The 20,165-nt window shown below is 32.8% G+C and overlaps 1 protein-coding gene and 1 non-coding gene across 2 annotated transcripts; both read right to left on the bottom strand.

Annotated features, from left to right (window-relative positions):
* Positions 1-10,859: 10,859 nt before the first annotated feature.
* Positions 10,860-10,932, bottom strand: TRNAF-GAA. Its single transcript has one exon. It is a non-coding gene; the product is annotated as a tRNA-Phe (tRNA).
* Positions 10,933-12,175: 1,243 nt separating this feature from the next.
* Positions 12,176-16,703, bottom strand: LOC109160940 (nucleobase-ascorbate transporter 7-like). Its single transcript, XM_019309197.1, has 14 exons — positions 16,023-16,703; positions 15,607-15,704; positions 15,317-15,493; positions 15,121-15,221; positions 14,855-14,930; positions 14,679-14,738; positions 14,387-14,571; positions 13,853-13,949; positions 13,650-13,736; positions 13,433-13,491; positions 13,259-13,350; positions 13,063-13,140; positions 12,820-12,980; positions 12,176-12,560 (listed from the first exon to the last, which is right to left on the bottom strand). Exons 1-14 carry the CDS (start codon positions 16,132-16,134, stop codon positions 12,342-12,344), a joined length of 1,602 nt encoding a protein of 533 aa, XP_019164742.1. The 5' UTR covers positions 16,135-16,703; the 3' UTR covers positions 12,176-12,341.
* Between the last annotated feature and the right edge of the window lie 3,462 nt (positions 16,704-20,165).

The following is a 20,165-nucleotide window of genomic DNA, read 5'->3' as shown; positions in this document are numbered from 1 at the left end:
TAGTGGCCTTTGAAATTAAATGGGAATGAAATTTAAATTTTTTCCAACCAAACGTCCTATTAAGAGCTATTCAATTTTTAACTTCTAACTTATAACTTTTCAACATTTAACTACTTTTCAACTAAATTTGCCAAACATAACCTACATCTTCTCAGATACTTGTCTGTCTTTGGCGTTGGAAATTCAACGAAATGAGTCATTAATTTCTTATAGGGAAAATGACACTTTTTCTCCCTAAGTTATATACTTATAGCACTTTTTTCCCCTCAATTATTTATGTAAGCACATTAACCCCCTTAATTATTTTAAAAGTTGTGGTTTTTCCCCCTAATATATTAAATTGACATTTCTACCCTTAAAGTAAACATTTTATTTATTTTACTTCTCCAACAAATTATTGCGTATATGTAGCGATTACCACGGTTCGGTTTGAACTGAACCAGACACTATAACAATCGAATTAAAAGTTTTCAGTTATGATTCAGATTTAAAACTCAATATTTGAATTTCAATTTATTAAATTTAAGAATAAAAAAAATTAGATCATGAACCGTGAACCGGCGGTTCCGGATCCAGTTCGCGATTTTGAACCGTCTTTATTTTAAAATTTTATTTTTTATTTTAAAATAGTCTAAATTCAACAATAAATGTATTTTATTTTTTCAGTTCGGAACATGAACCGGCCATTCCAGTTCGCGATTTTAATAAACTCTAAATATCGCGTTTTGATTATAAATTGTAATTGGAATATTTTTGTTTGGTTGCTATAGTATTTGTTTGGTTTGAACAAAATTTTAGTAATAATTTGTTGGAGAATAAAAATAAATGAAATATTTATTTTAAGGATAAATATGTCCATTTAACATTTCAGGGGGAAAAAGAGTCACTTAAATAATTCAGGGGAAAAAAGTGTTATAAGTAGGAGGAAAAAACTTAGGGGGAAAAAGTGTCATTTTCCCTTTCTTATATACATAAATTGCTTCAATTATTTAGCAAATATGATTTGATTAGCATACCGTACGTGTCACCATGCCTTTATGAAAAGTGTGAAACTTTGAATTGAGAAAAGGTCGGTCAAATCCTTAGGCGATTAGCTCGAGAAAAATTTATAAATAAATGCAAATGACCACGTAATCGATTACAGGCAGAAAAAAAAAATAAAAGAAAATTAAATAATATTATATAATATTTTAAATAATATTATGCTTTTGAGAACAGAATCTTTGGTCATAATTGACATTGCATTATGAATTATCCTAATATCACCCCAAGAAATTCTCTTCTCCTTTTTAGTGTGTCATGTGTGCCTAATAAATAACGCACACAGCACATAACTCGCGTAGGTAGGTTGCTTATGCCATAATCTATAGGAAAAAGGGCTAAATTGGCCCCAAAGTCGATTGAATAGTGCAATTGAATCTTTTAAATAAAAAAGAAAAAAAGTTTCATTAAGATCTTTTAAATCTGTAAAATTATTTAATTAATTTCAAGTTGACATATTTAGAAAGTTATTTCTTTAAAAAGTTGACATGTGTCTTTTTAAATAATTTTTAAATTTTTTATTTCAAGTGACACGAATTGACTTCCCAAAATGAGAGGTCAGATGGTATGAACTCTTTGTGATTCAGTGCTTCAATAGTACTAAAAAAAAACAGTACATTTAGTACATAAATAATGTACCTTTGTTATATTATAATAAATATATATATATATATATATATATATTTTGTATTTGTAGTGTACAGCAAAATTTGTCATGTTATATTTAAGGTGGCCCATCGCAGTCTCGTATATGGAGTTGTGCTAGCCCAATCTAAGTATAATAACACATTAATTGGTTGTGCTTTAGCTTAGTTAACATTGCCACATTGCCAAGTCTAATACAAAACTATTGTTTTTAATTGTTTAAATGTGATCTATTAATTATCATTTGAGTTGTTAATTTAATTTCATGTTTCATAAAGATTTTATTGTAATTTCACTTTATTATCATTCTTTTCCTTCCAAATAAATTTTGTGTGAAACCATCTCATTGTGAGACATATAATACTTTTTAGTTAAAAATTAAGAGTGTGTTTAGTTTATACATGGGATTCAGAATTGGAATGGGAATCAAATACTTAATAATGACATGTGTTTTGGTGAAAGTATTTTGCATGTTTGGTAGTATATATGGTAGAATTTGGAATGATATGATTACCAATATTGATGTTTGGTTATGTATGACCCTATAATGAGAATAGAGATTTTAAAAGTATAAAAATAAAAAATCAAGGCAATTGACCCTAATATAATGACATCCAAAACACCAATATGAACAAAAAAATAAATAAATAAAACAAAATCCTAAAATCACTAATCGAAACTTAAAAATCATATTACCAATAAGATGGAATGATACCGACCCTAATATAATGACATCCAAAACACCAATATGAACAAAAAAAAAATAAATAAAACAAAATCCTAAAATCACTAATCGAAACTTAAAAATCATATTACCAATAAGATGGAATGATACCTTTTTTTAACTAGGGAATGAGGTTTTAAATTGAAGGTCATAGTTGTGTTTTAAAAAATTGTCAACCAAACACTAACTATGCATGATTTTGATTATCATTCCTAATGCGTAAACCCATGAACCAAACACACCCTAATAATTTTTATGAGTGCATAGAAAAGTATTGCATTTTAACTAAAATGTATTACATTTCATACAGACTTACTTTTTCCCTCCTTAGTTGAGCTCTTCATGCTCTATTAACAAATTGGTAGAGGGGTTTGGTTGGATGAGAATAATAGTTGTAGAAATAATCTTATTATTGATCAATTCATGTGATATAAAGTACATGATGAAAAGATATATTTATAATGATACAAAGAGTCCCGCCAAGATAGGAATGATAAATGATAATATTCCTGATAATATAGGGAGAGGGAGAATGAATTCTAGTGTGCTTACAATGCAGAGTGCAACTTTAAAAAAATAAAAAATAAAAACAGAGTCCTAATACGCTCCTCAAGTTTAAGGTTCTCTAGAGAGAATATTGAGCTTGTCCCTTAGATCATTTAGCCTGTGGTTAGTGACTTAGTGGAGATGTCTGCCAATTGGTCTTTTTGTAGAGATGTAGTTCTTTTGATGCTACTTTGTCACGAGTAAAATAAAAGAATCCTGACCAGACAAATTTTTTACCATGGGATCGGGTACAACGGAACACTCATCCGGAGCGCAACTACAATGGAACAATTATCTAGAGCACAACTACAACGGAACACTCATCCAGAGCGCAGCTACAACGGAACACTCATCCGGAACCTTAATAAATGAAGTCGGACACAGAAACATGCCTTCAACGTATCCACCGAGAGTTTGACCACGGAGAAATGGAACAAGTTGAATCTTCCAGAATAGATGGTTTGAGGAAGTATGTTTAATGGAGATAAAGTGATAGGTTGTTAGTAGGGTACTTATTAGGGCTATAGTTGGATAGACAATATCGAAGATGATGCGAGAAGATGATGTGTATGTTGTCATCGACCAACGGTGGGGAATTAGTGGCGGCGGCATGGTTTTTTTTTTTTTTTTTTTTTTTTTTTTTTTTTTTTTTTTTTTGTAGTCATGGATCGTTTGGTCTACTGATACCCGATGAGAACAATAGTTCTAAGAATAATCTTATTGTGATCAATCTATGTGATATGAAGACATAAAGTACATGATGAAAATATGTATTTATAAGGATACAAAGAGTCTCAGCTAGGATAGAAATGGTAAAGGGTAATATTCCTAATAGAGATAGAGAAATGGATTCTAGTGTGTTTGTCTTAATAGGTTGCATTGTTGTGGACCACAAGGATGTAGAACTATAGGAAAATCTCGTTGATTTGGAAACAAATAATGTAGAAGATCATGGGGCAACACCAGACAAACTGGAAATTTAAATATGGGAGAAATGTGAAATTACAATTTACAAGGAAGGTTTCAGATCATAAAATCTTAATTGAGAATAATTGATGTTACTAACTCCCATCACACGAACAATAGATTAAATTAATAACCTGATAATTGAGAGACGGCGTTTAAATAAATTAAAAAAATATATTTGACATTTCAACATGATCAACAATTATGAAATTAAAAATACAATTCATTTGAACAATTTTCTTAAAAAAATATTTAAAATAATAAACCATTCTAATCACTTTTCAAACTCCCATAGTCTGTATTTCCACAATCCACACCTTTCATGTTTCAAGTTAAACACTCTCAAGACGTGCATAACATGAAAAGCAAAAGTTCAATTCATGTATCATCAGATCAGAGCACTTTTGTAATGCTTAATTACTACACTTTTCATGAATAAGGGTAACACAATTATTAAGTTATAATAATTCAGTCAGAAAAAAGGGTGCAATCTATAGCAACGTACTGGAGAGAAATCATATATATTTGTATAAATGCAAGAAGATGATAAAAAGTTGTTTCATTCACTTTCCATTCAATTCCATGTAGTATTCGTTGGAGCCCTACCTCTGTTATTATGGGCTCCAAACCCAACAGTTCTGTACGTGTTCTTTTGAATTTAAAACTTCATGTTGTTACTTAATGAGGTTTTTAATTTGTTGAAGATGTAAGAGCACTTTCATTGAAGGATTTTTCATTGGTTTTTGTGATTTTTTTTATATTTTTTTTGCTTAGTTGGATAAAAGATGAGAGCGTGTGTGTGGGTTCATTGGCTAAAACCTAACTTGACTTTCATCATGCACGCCGGTGAGAAGCATTGGGTGATTGTCAACTAGCGACGATCACCCTTTTTTTTTTGTTTTTTTGCTTACTTGGATGAAAGAGGAGAGTGTGTGTGGGTTCGTTGGCTAAACCTAACTTGACTTTCATCATGCACACCCGTAAGAAGCATTGGGTGATTGTCAACTAGCGACGATCGCCCTTTTCTTTCTTTCTTTAAAAAAAATATATATTTTTCACCTTTTTCTCTTTCTTCCACTGGCCACACTAAAACCCAAAAAAAAAAAAAAAAAAACACACTTGCACCATTAGCCTAGCTTTAATCAACGTGTAGGGCTATATTTGGCAAACCTGGCTGAAAATGTAGCTGAAAACTTAAAATGAGCTTAAAGCTGAAAAGCTATAAGCTAAGAGCTGTTAAGTTAGCTAGCTGTTATGCTTGAAAGTTTTTGGTAAAATTAACTTTTTTATAAGTTAGATAAATGTAAAACGACAAAAAATAACGTCTTCATAAAATTTAAATTAGTTTGTTTACATATTAAAATTTAACATTTTGTCTTTAAAAAAAATTAACATTTTGAAATAAAATTATTAGCATAATCATGATTTAGCATCCCATAATGAAGTAGCAATATTGTTGTGAATTTAATAATAATAATAATAATAATAATAATAATAATAATAATAATAATAATAATAATAATAATAATAATAATAATAATAATTGCGGTGAAAGTTGCGGATAAAGGAGAAGAGAAAAGAATTTTAATTGGGAAGGATAAATGATGTCATTTCTTTAAAATAATAAGGACAAAGATAGGAAAAAAAAAAAAGTTAAGTAGCAACTAGCTTATTTTGAAACGCTACTTAAAGTAGCGTTCCAAAATAAGCTCTTATTTTAAGCTACGAGCTTATTTTGGGAACATTACCAAACTTAACTTATAGCTTATTAGTAGCTTAAAATAAGCTATAAGCTCCTAAATAAGCTTTGTCAAACCGAGCCTAGGTAGTAAATAAATGAGAAACGGTTGCCCATATGGACAACTCATCTGGTTCAAAGATGAAATTTTTCACAAGATACCAAGAATCGAGTATCACCAGCGACAGTGTGGGAGCAACCTCTCAAAATGATGGGGGCTCCTTATGCGCAATCTAACCTCTGTTAGTCAGTTGAGACCATGATTTACCTCTCTACAAATTATCAGGCCGGAGTGTGGGGCGCCTGGAATTGATGATTCCACTTTTTGTCACAAGAAATGAGAAACAGTAACACTTGACATAGGGAAACAATAGTTTTTTCTTTAAATATAGGACAAAAATGAGAGAAAACATATAAATATTTAGAAATATATATATATATATATATATATATATATATATATATATATATATATATATATATATATATATATATATATATATATGGGTATATTTCTAAATATTATTCATTAGCTTAACCCTATGCATTAATATTGATTATTAGAAAAATATTGTCTTTAGTCTCTCAATCATGAGAAAATAGCTTACTTAGTCTCTATGAGAGCTTCCACATTTAGCCTCTTAATTATCATCTCAGTGGTAGATATAGTCCCTTGGTGACAAATTTTATAAAATTACTTCACACTAGGAACATGTGGGTGCTATCATTATCATAGGTGGGAACATGACCACGTAGCTGATTGATTAGAATAGTTTGGTTAAGCATGATTAGAAGTGAAATTGTGGTAGTTTATATAGAGGTGTTTGGCGTAGAGAATGATTAGGAGGATTTCACATCAAATCGTTGGATGTATTGCCTCTCTATTTACCGACATTAATGGATCAAAAAAGACATAGTGGGAGTGATTTTATAGCCACAACCCCAACATTTTGCCAAAGTTTTTTCTATCCATTTCAGTGTTTGGTTCTAATCTGGTTTGCCTTTATTGTGCCATGGCATTTGGTTTCTTTCCCTTTAATTTTCATGTTTGGTTTGAGCTTTTTTATTTTTCAGCTTTACTTTCCATTAATGTCTGCTTATTGCACAATATTATCACATTCATGGGAAGTAGTACACATGGCTTGTGCTATCTCTTTGTCATTGGACGATTTAAGTTGGAGTTTATTTTAACATTTTATAAATTGATAACAATGGTGGAAACAACGGCAACAATGACAATAAAGCTAATGGCACGTGAAAATGATGTTTCCATGAACATTATATTATAAAACTTTAATATCAGTGCTTTAGTGATCGGTGGTTTACAAATTAGTACTCACATGATTGTTGGCACCCAAGGGTCTATCTCTATGGTGTAGGTGCCTATTACAGTACTAAGTGGATCGGCTAAATGGTAAGTTTAATGGTTTGAATTTTAAGATGTGGCAGCAAAAGATAATGTCCCACTTGAATATTCGTGGCATTGTGAGGTTCTTGATTGAGATGGTTCTTGATGTAAAGGAACAAGAATTGAAGCTAATGTGTAAACTATTAGCCCGGTTGAGACTTGGAAGTAGTCTAACTTCCTTTGCTAAAATTACATGTTAAATGGTTTGCATGATTCATCGTACGATGTATACAACAAGTTAAGAATAACTATAACTAAAAAGTTGTGTGAGCCTTTGGATCAGAAGTATATAAATAAAATGAACATGTTGGGGCAAAGAAATTTATTGTGGGTTAATTCCTTGAATTGACTATAAAATGGTGAACTCCAAAACCATGCTAAGTCGAGTTGAGGAAATCTAGATGACCTTTAACAAGATACGAGACAAAGGCATGGTGTTGAATGAAGCTTTTTAAGTGGCTTCATTTATCAACTTGTTGCCACGGGCTTGAAAAGACTTCAAGAATTACTTAAATGTCTTGACTTTTTGTGCTTTGGTAATATATTGGTAATTCTTGAACATGGTAATTCTAATATAAAGACATTCAAAGCCACTGATTACCCCCTTCATATTGGTGCTTTAGATCTTTATATTAGAATTAATTGTCTTAATTTTTTATTCTTGTATTTTTAAAACATTTATTCCCATTATAAGATTACTCATTCTAATTCCATCCAACTACCAAAAATGGTCATGAGGTCGAGCCTCAGTGGACCCACTTTGTGGTTAGTCTGTGCGTCAGAGACTCAGAGGAATTAGGAGTTGTGTTTTCATGTTTGGTAGGGTCAAATGCAAGTTCATAATTACTGAACTATATGTTCTTAATTATAAAGTTATATATTTATAATTTTTGAACTTCATATTCATAATTATTGAATTCTATATTCACAATTATAGAACTCTATGTTCATAATTACTGAATTATATGTTCATAATTATAAAGCTATATATTCATAATTTTTGAACTTTATATTCACAATTATTGAATCTCTATATCATAATTACAGAACTATATATTCATAATTATATGCACAACTATATGTTCATAATTTTTGAACTATATATTCATAATTATGAATAGTTTTGGAATTATGTCCACCTTGCAAGTGAAATGTATATAGTATATTGAGGTGGTGGGGAGAATGGATTGAAAAGTATTTGCAACACTTGAATGCCATACAATCCTTATCAATATATGTCTTCATTTCTTGACATCATATTGTACGTGGACATGACAATTATTTATTTATTTATTTATTTAATATGGAGAATGAATTCTCAACATTTAATTTCAAGTGAATTGATATGGTCCAAAATAATCATTATTGTGTGGAGCACGGTTTACACAGCTGTATGAAACTATTATACCAAAAGAAAAATACTTTGTGTACTTCCATTTTAAACTCCCAACTCGTACTCGCTTTCATATGTTTTTGATATAGACACATTTTAGTGGACCAACATGTTGAAAATAACCAATCTTAATTTGCCAACTCAGAGAATATAAATGAGGGAGTAAAATTTTGAAAGTCTATATAATAAAACTTGTACCAAAAATACATTCGATACATGAATAGTATACTTTTAATATATTAAAAATGTATATTTTATTATGATCCACGCAATAATTTGCCAATCCCAATTCCCAAACTAGTAGGTATGAATGTACGAACTAACGGCATGAAATTTCTAGAATTGGGAGTTGTGTAGAACAGGCAATGCCTCATGTTTTTTGTCATCATCCGATGTTTGGACAACATAAATGGATTGCTGCATACCCCACTCCAACTAACATTAATTGTCAATCATTATACTATAAAAGATGATCCACCTTATAAAATAAATCATTAATTCAAGATACATTTTTAATATACTAACAATTTATTTTTTTAAAGATATATTATTCGAATACTAAATGTATATTATTTGTTAGTATATCAAATTAAATAATGTATCTTTAGTATATCAAAAATGAACATTTATTCATAATCCATATTATAATTTGCCACATGCCTGCTTTCTCTGTTTTTGACAAATTATATCATGGACCATGATACACTTTGCATCATGAACCATGCTTCATTATTATATTATTGTAAATTCATTATAAAGTATCATTGACTATGATTCATTATTATAATATTGTAGATTCATTAAAATGACATCAATTTGTCTATTATCTATTTACATATATTTTTTTGTATAAATAAAATCAATGTTACAAAATATATTATTAAAAATATAATATTGATATATTTTGAATGATGCTCATATTAATATATTTTGAATATTAGTTGTTTATTGATGGACTTGCAAAGTTGATAAATAAATCTCATGTATTGTAAACATGAACCTCTTGTATTCTTTTAATGAATATATTTTAGGTTCATTTGTATTATATTGTAGTTGCATTATTATTGTAAAGATGAACATTCAATATTGTAAAAATAAATCCATTTGAGATCCATTATTATAATGTAGTTGTATTACAATTGTAAAAATGAATCTACAATATTTTGAGAATGAATTTGTAGTATTGTAAAAATTAACTTACAGTATATTAAAAATGAACCTTTATTATATTAAAAATAAACATAACGCGTGTAATGACTTAACATAATTATATGTTAATTTATAATATTGAAATATAAATACAAATATGTGTCATTTGAAATATCTTAATTAGAAATTTTGGACTTTTTAATAATATAATTTTATATTAATTTCATTTGAACAAAAAGATAAAAATAAACTTAAGTTAAAAAAAAATATATAATATAATTTAACATTCACCTTGTAAAGTATACGATGTATAGTCATGATCAAGGATAGTTCCAAAGGGGGGCAATGGGGCAACTGCCCCCTCCCCATCCCCACCCATTATGTATGTACACACACACCACACACACACATATAAATAGTCATATTACAATGTTGGGCAAAAGCTTGAATAATAAAATTACGTGTTAGTCATCTTTATTAAAATGTTAAATGACAATTTTAAAATGAGAGTTAAAAGAGACAAGCAAATGAAAGTCAATGATGTAATGTGACAAAATTAAAAGAATATAATTTTATGTGATTATGCCACAATAGTTGAAAACTGAAAATAGAATTTGTTACGGAGTATTTTTTTAATCATATAATGCATTGAATTGAAAAGAAAGAATTGTGAATTCTGAATATATATTTTTTTTAATGCTACTAGCTCTATTACAATGTAGTATCTGTTCATATACTTTCTCAACCTACTAAAACACAAAGAGCTAATAACGCCTCCACTAAGGCTCGAACTCACAATCTTCCAAATGGAAGTCCAACCCGGATACCATTAGACCACATAGTCCTGGTGTGAATTCTGAATATAATTTAATGAATATTGTAAATTTTGACGTATTCTTGTGTGAATTGTTGCATTGTTTTAATCGCATCGCTGAAAAGCAATAGATAGGAACAACAAAGAGAAAAAGAAGAAGCGAGTTAACTCAAATCAAAAACCCCAAAACCTCACTCTTATTAGATAACCTTAAATATACATATTCAATATGGAGTAAACAGAATAGCCATACATGATCTGATAGAATAGGATATTGACAATAAAATATATATTTACAACAAAATAATATTGTATGTCTGATTTAAGCCACAAATAATTCAAGTTAGGGTATTTAAAAAAAAAAAAAAATATTGTACGTTTTTTTAATATAAGCCACGAATGGTAATTGAAGTAACCAGGCCAGGGTAGATAAAATGCGGTGAACGTGGATCGAACACGTGACCTTCAGATCTTCAGTCTGACGCTCTCCCAACTGAGCTATCCCCGCTTTGAGAATGTTTTAGCTTTTAAAGCTATATAGATGCTGTCTTATAAAACGACATTCATTCTATTTACAAGCATAAGACTGCTTACAAAATCGCTTTACCACATTTGTACAGGTGAAATGTGATGGGAGGAATTTAAAATTTGATAATAAATTGGTCAAAATACATGAAGTTCATGTACTATAGTGTTTTATTTAATTTAGTACTTGTATCTTTATTTTGTTTAATTTAGTCCTTATACTTTAAAAAGTGGTGCAATTAAAAACAATAGTTAATGGTGTTAATATTATCGTTAACTTAGTTATGTGGCGTTGAGAATCACTACCACATCATGATATTTATATTTCAACTCATATATTATTTTATAAATATTTAAAATTAATTATTTTATCACCAATAACATTATTAATATATCAAAAATAAATAATTACAAACATGATGACATTAAGTGTTCAAATCTCATTGAGAGCATGGTTGTAATTATTTAGGAGGTGGGACATCGCACTTGGCTCTAGCTCCTAGTCCACCAATGGGGTGGTGAACCTAGCGGATCGACCTTGGCACGATACCACAGGATGGGGGGGGGGGGGGGGGGGGGGGGGGTTTCTTGTCCGGTTGACCAGTAAACTTGGGGCATGACCCAAGAACAATTGAACAAGGGTTAGTGGATTTTGCTAGAGGGGAGTCCAGTTAGGAAAGTAAATGTGGGTCCTACCCTAGCTCCCAGTCCAGCAGGGGTGGTGGACCCCGGCAAACCGGCCTTGACACGATTCCACTAAGGGGGGTTCTCGATTGACCAGGCTGTTTGGAGGTAGTTGGACGGTTTGCATTTGTTTTGACCATAGCAAAACGCCTAGGAGTCGACCGGCAGAGGAGTGAGGCGGAGTGTATGAGGGGCAAGGCTGGCAGGGTGTTCGGGTGGGGAGGGTAGTGGGATCTCCAAGGGTGGTTAATGGGGACCTCGATCGTGTTTTGTAATGTGGCACACGATTGATGGTTTGGCATGAAAGCTTGGAATCTAGCAACACGTATGTATGGCTAGGGATGATATGTGTGTGCGCACGCACACGAAACTAAAATGACCAGAACCCCAAGCCATTATCCACAAACCAAGTGACCCTTTCAAGGATTCCTTCCATTCCCATTTAGACAATGTGTATATATGATGAAGCATTTAGAAAACATTAGCTCAAAAGAAGGATCAACATTAGCAAATCATCCATTTATGATAACAATATCATGACAAAGGGAGAAGAGAACATAAAGCATAGCAGAAAATATATATATGCAATTAGCAAGCGATGAATAATTCATAAGAAACAAGAAAAATCAATGATTGTTGCACAGATGTGCGAATGTGCCTCTGGAGATATACTGAGATACCACTATTACTCTGCCAAACTACTAGTCCTTACACTGATGGGAAAAACTTGTTGAGATTGAAGGGCAAAGAGTAGAACTCTTCGCTCCTCGTGTCGGTTTTGAATGACCTGAACTTATCCCACCAGTTCATGCCTCGGTCCTTCCTAGTGGCACTATCTTTCTTATGCAGCGAGGCATCCAAGAACAGCGCCAACACCCCCGCAATGAATGGTTCCGAAGAGAGAGGCACATTGATCATATCATTGAACTGGAAAAAAGATCAGAAATATACATACATGTAAAGATTCGGTTTTTAACTGTTTCTAGGAAGACATACACATGCTGGAGGTTTAATAGCCAAGTCGGTCTGCCAATGACCTTGTGGTCGAGTGGCACCAGGTTGCTCTCCCATATGAGAGGTTGTGATTCGAGCCTAGTGGAGACAGTATTGACTCTTTGTGCTTCAGTAGGTTGAGAAAGTAGTTATGAACAGATACTGCACTGTAACAGGGTGTTGGGGTGCTTACCCATCTCGCTTTTGTGTGTACAGGACCAAACCCGTTTATTGCAGTGTACTCATTGAAGTATTGCGGTATGGATAAACCCATGAAAACCGAGAATCCAAGAATGAATTTAGTCCTAAAGCTGTTCAAATTGCAGAATTGGAGGAAGCTGAGGCCTGCTGAACCTGCAAGAAGCATGTGTTACCCTTATTTTGTTAAGCGGTCAAGGCTCACGAAGGGTGTAAAAAATCGTGTTTAGATACATACCGACATAAGCGAAGAACAGGCAATACAATGCAGCAATGATGGGTGCTGGAATCGATGCAAAGACAGCTCCGAATTTTCCTGGACAGGCAAGATCGAGTGCAATAGAGGCAACCAATAAGCGTGTTGCTAAAGAGAGAACGATTTTAGTAATTTTTGCAGGAGTAAAGAGAAGTTGTTAATCCGATTCAGCACTCACCGAGTATCGAGAAGAATATCATGAAACCAGCCGATATTTGCACAACTCTCCGGCTTCCAACACGAGTCAATGCTAGCAGACCAGCATTTTCCCTATAGAAAGAGCGAGCAACTTCCCTTTGGTTTCACTAAATAGAATAAACCTTCTTTTCGAAAAGGAATATAGAAATCTTACACAGAGACAGATGACCCGTTCCCTGTCCCAAATAATCCCGAAAACAGTATGCCTACACCCTGGAACAAATTGAAATAATTGTTCAGTGCTCAAAAGCTAGGAAATTACAAAGAATATGATAAATACATTAACCACAATTAAGCTACAAGGTGGATAGTTGAATATAAACTCTTCTTAATTTTGTGTCGAACATTATTGTGTGAGTGTTAGGGTTTACCTGCCAGCCAACACCACGGCTAAGAACAGAAGGTGGTATTGGGGTTGCGCTAGCATACCTGGAGACGGCAATGAAAGCGCCAGTGGACTGTCGACAGAGTAAATAAAGGTCATAAAACTCGCATCTTCTGCATAGTATATATCGAGCTAAAAAAAAATGTGTAAAGCAGAAGAGAGATAGAATCGGGATTCTCTAAAGCACACCTCAACCAAAGCAACAAACGAGGCTGCCATCATTGCAAATGCTTCTCCAGCATCAAATGTGGGAGCTCCCCATTGAAATGGATATGGAACCCGTATCCTGCAGAAATGTCAGATCAAGCGTTTACCACTACGCCAGAAGCTATAGCTAGTAGCGAATTTTATTTCCTTATAGACCACCATCACATTTTCGAGAGGCAGGAAGCTATAGCTAGTAGCAAACTTTATTTTCTTATAGACCATCATCACATTTTCGAGAGACGGGGTGCTGAACTTGACCCTTCACTGGCCTCCGCCCAACAAGAAAGTTCACAATAGTGAAAACGTGAACCTATTTCCCTTCATCATGTTGAACCTATTTCCCGATGTCTTAGCTAGTAGCAAACTTTATTTCCTTATAGACTGCCATCACATTTTCGAGAGGCAGGGTGCTGAACTTGGCCCTTCACTGGCCTCCGCCCAACAAGAAAGTTCACAATAGTGAAGACGTGAACCTATTTCCCTTCATCATGTTGAACCTATTTCCCGATGTCTTACCAAGGAGCACCACTGATAATTCCAGCACGATCTGTTCTGCAGCTCAGTTGGGTCTTAATTGGTGCATTCTTGTATGCTCCTCCGACTGTGAGAAGATGAGCGTAAATCCACACAATGGCAACAGAGAATAGGACAGCAAAACGGTCAAAGACATGCCGGTCTCCTTTCATCAGGTGGGGTATGTACTGCACAAAGTAAAAAATAAAAATTACAAACACACACACACACACATTGGGTATGTTTAGAATGCGCTTCATAGAGGTTTAGTGCAACATCAAGTCTTAAAAGATACCTGTGAAAAGATTACAAGAAAGATGAGTTGCGGCAGTCCAATTTCCACACACTTTGCAACCTACAAGTAAAAGTTGAAAGTAAGAAACTGACAATCAATAATAAGTTTATGATTGCAATTATGCAATCACTCTTTTTGCTTTTATAAACTCCCAAATGACACTTGTAAGAACATACCAGAGGAAAACCAAATTCATACAGCCCAAACCCTGATAAAGCTACCAATGGAACAGCAGAAAGTGGACTTATGAACCTGAAAGTCAAAATAATGACCAGTGAGCTATTACACAAGATAAAATGACATGAAAAAGGTCAAGACAACAATTCAGATCATTATGACGAATTGAAGTTGAGAAAACTTTTCCTTCTCTTTTCTTTTCTTGATATTACCCAATCATTGGCATCTAAATATAAAGTTATGGTCCTAACAAGGATTAACCCACCTAGTCACATTTCGCCAAAGACCACTAAAACCGAGAATAATTTGAAGAGTTGAAGCCACAATAAGTGCTCCCTGAATCGCACGCATTATCCTCTCAAACTTCTGCTCAAGCGACAGGGAAAGAAAAGATAAGATCATTAAATCTACTAAAAGGCCACTTTTCAATCAACAACACTAATGGATTCCAGTCACCTGACCTCTTGAGGATCCATGATCCCATTATATCGACCAGCCAAGACTATTGAAAGTGTTGTAGGCACAAAAGTATAAGAGCCGCCAATCACAGCAGGCAACCGAGTGCCAAACAGAGACTGAGTCAGTGTGTTCAAACCAGCAACAAAAAGCAGTGTCTGAATCATCTTTGCCTTTTCTTCCTGATTAGAACGACAATCAATTCCCAATCAGGTAGACGAAACACCAGAATAATAGGGAAACCCATCCTCTCAACCATTACAACAATAATGTTCTTTTAAAATCCAAACCTCACCTTTCCTCCTCCCATTTGAGGAACCAGAGTGGTGGGGATGAGTACTGTTGTGCCAAGCATAACAATGTAGTGCTGAAACCCAAGCAATATGGCCTCAGCTGCAACCACAATTAAAATATTCATCCATAAAATGTTCAAAGCCTAAGATACAAAGGCAGAAAACCCCATGAAAGTACCCTAGATAATTTGTTGAGCTTTCAAAACTCATGGCATTAGCAAAAACCCATTACATGAAAGGAACACAAATAGGAAACATCAGCTTTTCTACCAAAATGTACCCCATAACCAAGAAACCATTATTTAATGCAAGTTGAAAATTCACAAAGAAATGACATACATAACAGAAGACAAAATTTATTACTCCATTAAAAAGAAGAAAAAACATTTTCTGCAAAACAGAGATATTGGGGGCTTACGCCAGGGAGGGGGGCTGGTAATGCAGTAAGAAACATTGGGCAGCTGATCTTTGACAGGGTGTGGCTGTTCGTCCTGTTTAGGCGGCGCCGCCGCACCTCCTCCCCCTGCCATGTCCTTAGCTTCTCCCGGTTCAGAAACTTCTCTAAAACCCAAAAATCCCTATACCCTCTCCACCCTGGAAAAATCTCAATCCCTAAACAAAACCAGCTATAATAACAGCGCAGGTCCAAGAAGCTAGAAAAATGCAATAAAAGAACAAATCATATAAAACCCAGAAATGCCAGGAAACGAAGATCGCAGGAGGTTATAGAATTCTTAAAACCCTCATTGAAGAAAACCCAGAAAACGTGAAGAAAAGCAAATGTGGACTAGGAAGGTGGCATTGACGGGGAGAGACAATGTGGGGTGGGGGTGGAGAAAAGCTAAACAAAAACTAGGAGTGAGAATGGAGAAAGCGAGCAAAGTAGTACACTGGAAGAAGAGAATCTCTTATAACTTCTCTCACTACAAATTTAAAATTCAATTTTTGACGCTTTGGGTTTGCAGACATCAACGAAACTTTTCCTCTTTCTCTTGGCTCACGAAAAAGATAAAGCTAACTAACAAAGCATCTCTTCTTCTCCTTTAACATTCTCTTTACTCCTCCATTAAACACCATAATTGCTCTGAAAACGGAGTAATTTTTCCCCGTTTAGTGAATGAAAATGACGGCCAACTGGCTTCTCTTTTAGTTCTTCTAGGCATTTCTTGTGAAAGACAAAAAAAGAGTCCTGCAACAAACAATTTGAGAGTCAAACAAAATTTACGACAGCAGATTTTCAAGATTCCTTTATTCTTTTTTGCATTCTCAATTCCATTTGTGAAACGTCAAAATCTGTACAAAATGAACAATCGCTGGCGTCCATTGCCATTGCAGTTTTGCATGACAAATCGGAGTGAGCTGTAATACCAATGCGTGCGTAGACATCTACTGACGGGCCTTTATCAATTTCTACTGTCATATTTCTTTTATCTTTACACGGTTAAAATGTTTGAAATAAACTCCTAAACATTACAAGAATAAATATGATTAAATCTCTAAATTTTAAAAAGAATAATTAAACTCTCTAACGTGTTATTTTGGTACATTTGGACCCAATACTAAATTATTCACTTAGAATAACCGGTCATTAAGTTCTAGCAACTAAATAGCCGACGATTAACGAACGGTTGTCGATCACCATTGTCAATGAAAAAGGTGACCAGATCGATCGGAGAAGTTGACAGGCAATCAGTCTGATAGCCTTCTTCGTCGATTGGAGAATGCAACCAGTGGTCGCATTTTTTCTAAAGGAAGGAGGTGTGTCACAATTAACAGTAGCTTAAAGGAAGGAGGTGTATCATCGAAATTTGATTGGTAACTTGACGATTACTGATAATTATGAATGATTTTAATAAGTTGAAGTGTTTAATTATTATTATTTTTTTTTTAGTTTGGAAGCCTAATCGTTCTTTCGTATAATGTTTATGGGTCTATTTGACTCTATAATCTATAATTTATGTACAAATTAATTAAAAATATCCAATTGTTATACAGTCGACTAAGATCCACACAACGTTGTGTAGATCACGGTCGTCAAATGAAACTATAGTTGAATTAAAATGATACTATAGTAGCTAAGATCTTGTGGTCTAATGGCACCCGGGTTGGACTCCCATATGAGAGGTTGTGAATTTGAACCTCAGATATTACATTGTAATAGAATCAGTAGAAATTATAGTATAATTAAAATAATATTTTAATCTTGCTATAGTGAAACTAATGTGTGTGAAAAAATAAAACTAAAATTCAGAATTCATACAATAACATATATTGTCAAGTGAACTTGAAGTGTAATTAAAATTATACTTTAGCATTACTATAATTAAATTATAGTGTGGGGTAGATGAAACTAAAAATAGTGTTCATGCAATAATGCATATTGTCAAATAAATTGTAGTGGAATTAAAATGATATTTTTGTGTTTTCAAAAAAAAAAAAGAAGATATTTTGATATTGCTATAATGAAACTAGTATGTATGGTTGTGTGAAAAATAAAACTAAAAATAAAATAATATTATCAAAAGAAACTTAAGTGTAATTAGAATGATACTTACTTCATAATTTACGCTGCTATATAGAACATTAGAACTTGGTCCACAGTAAAATTTGCCAAAAATATCACTCCTGACCTACGGGCTAGAAATGGTAATTGGGTAAGTTAAGTATCTCTCCATTTAACACAATTGTTTATTTTATTTTTTTGGTGAATAACACAATTGTTTATATTACTATTGAAATATGTACCAACTTGCTTATCAAAAACTAACACATAATCACTATTAAAGTAATTTAGTATAAATATTACTCTAAGGGCACAAGGAGCCCCTCACTTTGAGAGGTTGTTCCTACACTGTGGCTGGTGAAACTCGATCCTTAGTTATTCTTTTTAACTTTTGCACCTCTATAACCAGTTGAGCTGCCCATGCGGGCATAAAATATATATTATTGTAAAGAATTATGAGTGTCAAAAAAAAAAAAAAAAAATCTTGTCAGGACTCATGAGTTATAACAATTGACCAAATTTTACTTTTAGTCCTTAACTATTTTATTATTGTCATATTTAATCATATTTTTAAAAAAAATTGTCACATATCATAACTTTTATTTGATTGTCAAAATTGAGGGTGGCCATTTTGGTTCGGGTAATATGAGCCAAGCTAAGTCGAGCCGAAAGAGAACTGAACAGTTAAATTTTGGTTTATTATTAAAACCAATCGATTTTATATCTTATAAATCGAATGGTTTCAGTTTGGTTTAATTAAAACAAGGTGAGGCCATACATTTGGTTGGGTATAGTATACTTAATTTGTAAATCTTTCATGCCAAATGAATATTCAATTTTTTATATATAAAAAAAATTATGTGGCAAAGCCATGTAAGACTACAATCCCATCTTATTATTGAGATGCATATGGTCTAATGTTATATTTTTGTTTACAATTTTAGATAATATTTGATTGATTCATTGATTCTTTTTATATTTGATTAATAATTAATTTTTAAATTTTAACACTAAATTGGGTCAATCGATTCTCAATAATTAATGAATAAAAATTATATTATTGTGAAAAGGAAAAACAGAATAGAGAGATAAGCAAGAAAATGTGTTAAAATGAAAAACATAATAGAGAGATAAGGGAGAAAATGAAAAATCTCTTATTTATTCATCAGTATGTTATCATACAATCACAACATCTCTATATATAGAATACAAACGTAACGGAGAATATAATAGAGACATAAATACAATAACCGTTACAACTGTTATATAATCTATAATAATGTTCGCATAATGATATATTTATAACAATTATTATATTATAAGGTGAGTAATAAGTGATAAAAATAACATGATTGGCAAAGATTTTATTCATACCGGACACTTGTTATTTTTCGTTTTCTATATACTCAGGGTCCACGCAATTCAAGCGCATATTACTGACACGTGGCACAGATTATCTGCATAAAACTTTTTTGTACTACTGAGAAACTATTCGTCCGGTCTTTTCAAAATCTGGTAAAGTTTTTGCAGCTGACTGGATGCAGTGCTGGCGTGCTGCATAGCAGGCACAGTTGTAATTTGTAAATCTGATTTTCCAATCAAATTATATTCTTGTTTTTTTTTTTTTTCATATATTTCTATTAATATATTGACTCAATGCTTCCTAATTTCATATGATACTTTGCAAGCCCTCAAGCTGGTAGTGTAGTGACTCAGTAAATATTTAAAGTTTAAATTCTCAATGAGAAGATATGATCTCAATTTTATGACAAAAAACAAGAACTCAGGTCATGCCTCTCTGGGACGCATTCTGTGATTTACTTCATCTCACAATTCTTGAGTTAGTTTAAGGTTTAAACATATATGATATTTTGGATACAATTTTATTGAGGCATATCCGTAATTTACGTCCTCTTACAATCCCTATGACATATCTTGGAACTCCTTTATTCAATTTATTATTGTAAAAGAAAATTCCAAAATAGTTTTTCTAAATTCTAAGACTATAAAATGCACTATTAAATGATGGAATTATGGGCGGAGCCAGTATGGGGGCAG

This window comes from Ipomoea nil, unplaced genomic scaffold (genome assembly GCF_001879475.1).
Source record: "Ipomoea nil cultivar Tokyo-kokei standard unplaced genomic scaffold, Asagao_1.1 scaffold2921, whole genome shotgun sequence".
Lineage (NCBI taxonomy): Eukaryota > Viridiplantae > Streptophyta > Magnoliopsida > Solanales > Convolvulaceae > Ipomoea > Ipomoea nil.
This window is presented reverse-complemented; position numbering and strand designations above follow the sequence as displayed.

Bases quoted from the DNA above. Each gene is read 5' to 3' on its own strand.
- LOC109160940 (XM_019309197.1), bottom strand. From the start codon at position 16,134: ATGGCAGGGGGAGGAGGTGCGGCGGCGCCGCCTAAACAGGACGAACAG. The intron at 13,351-13,432 runs GTAAGATTTCTA...CTCTTTCTATAG, and splicing joins AACGGGTCATCTGTCTCTGT to GGAAAATGCTGGTCTGCTAG. The intron at 13,141-13,258 runs GTGAGTGCTGAA...TTGCCTGTCCAG, and splicing joins GATATTCTTCTCGATACTCG to GAAAATTCGGAGCTGTCTTT.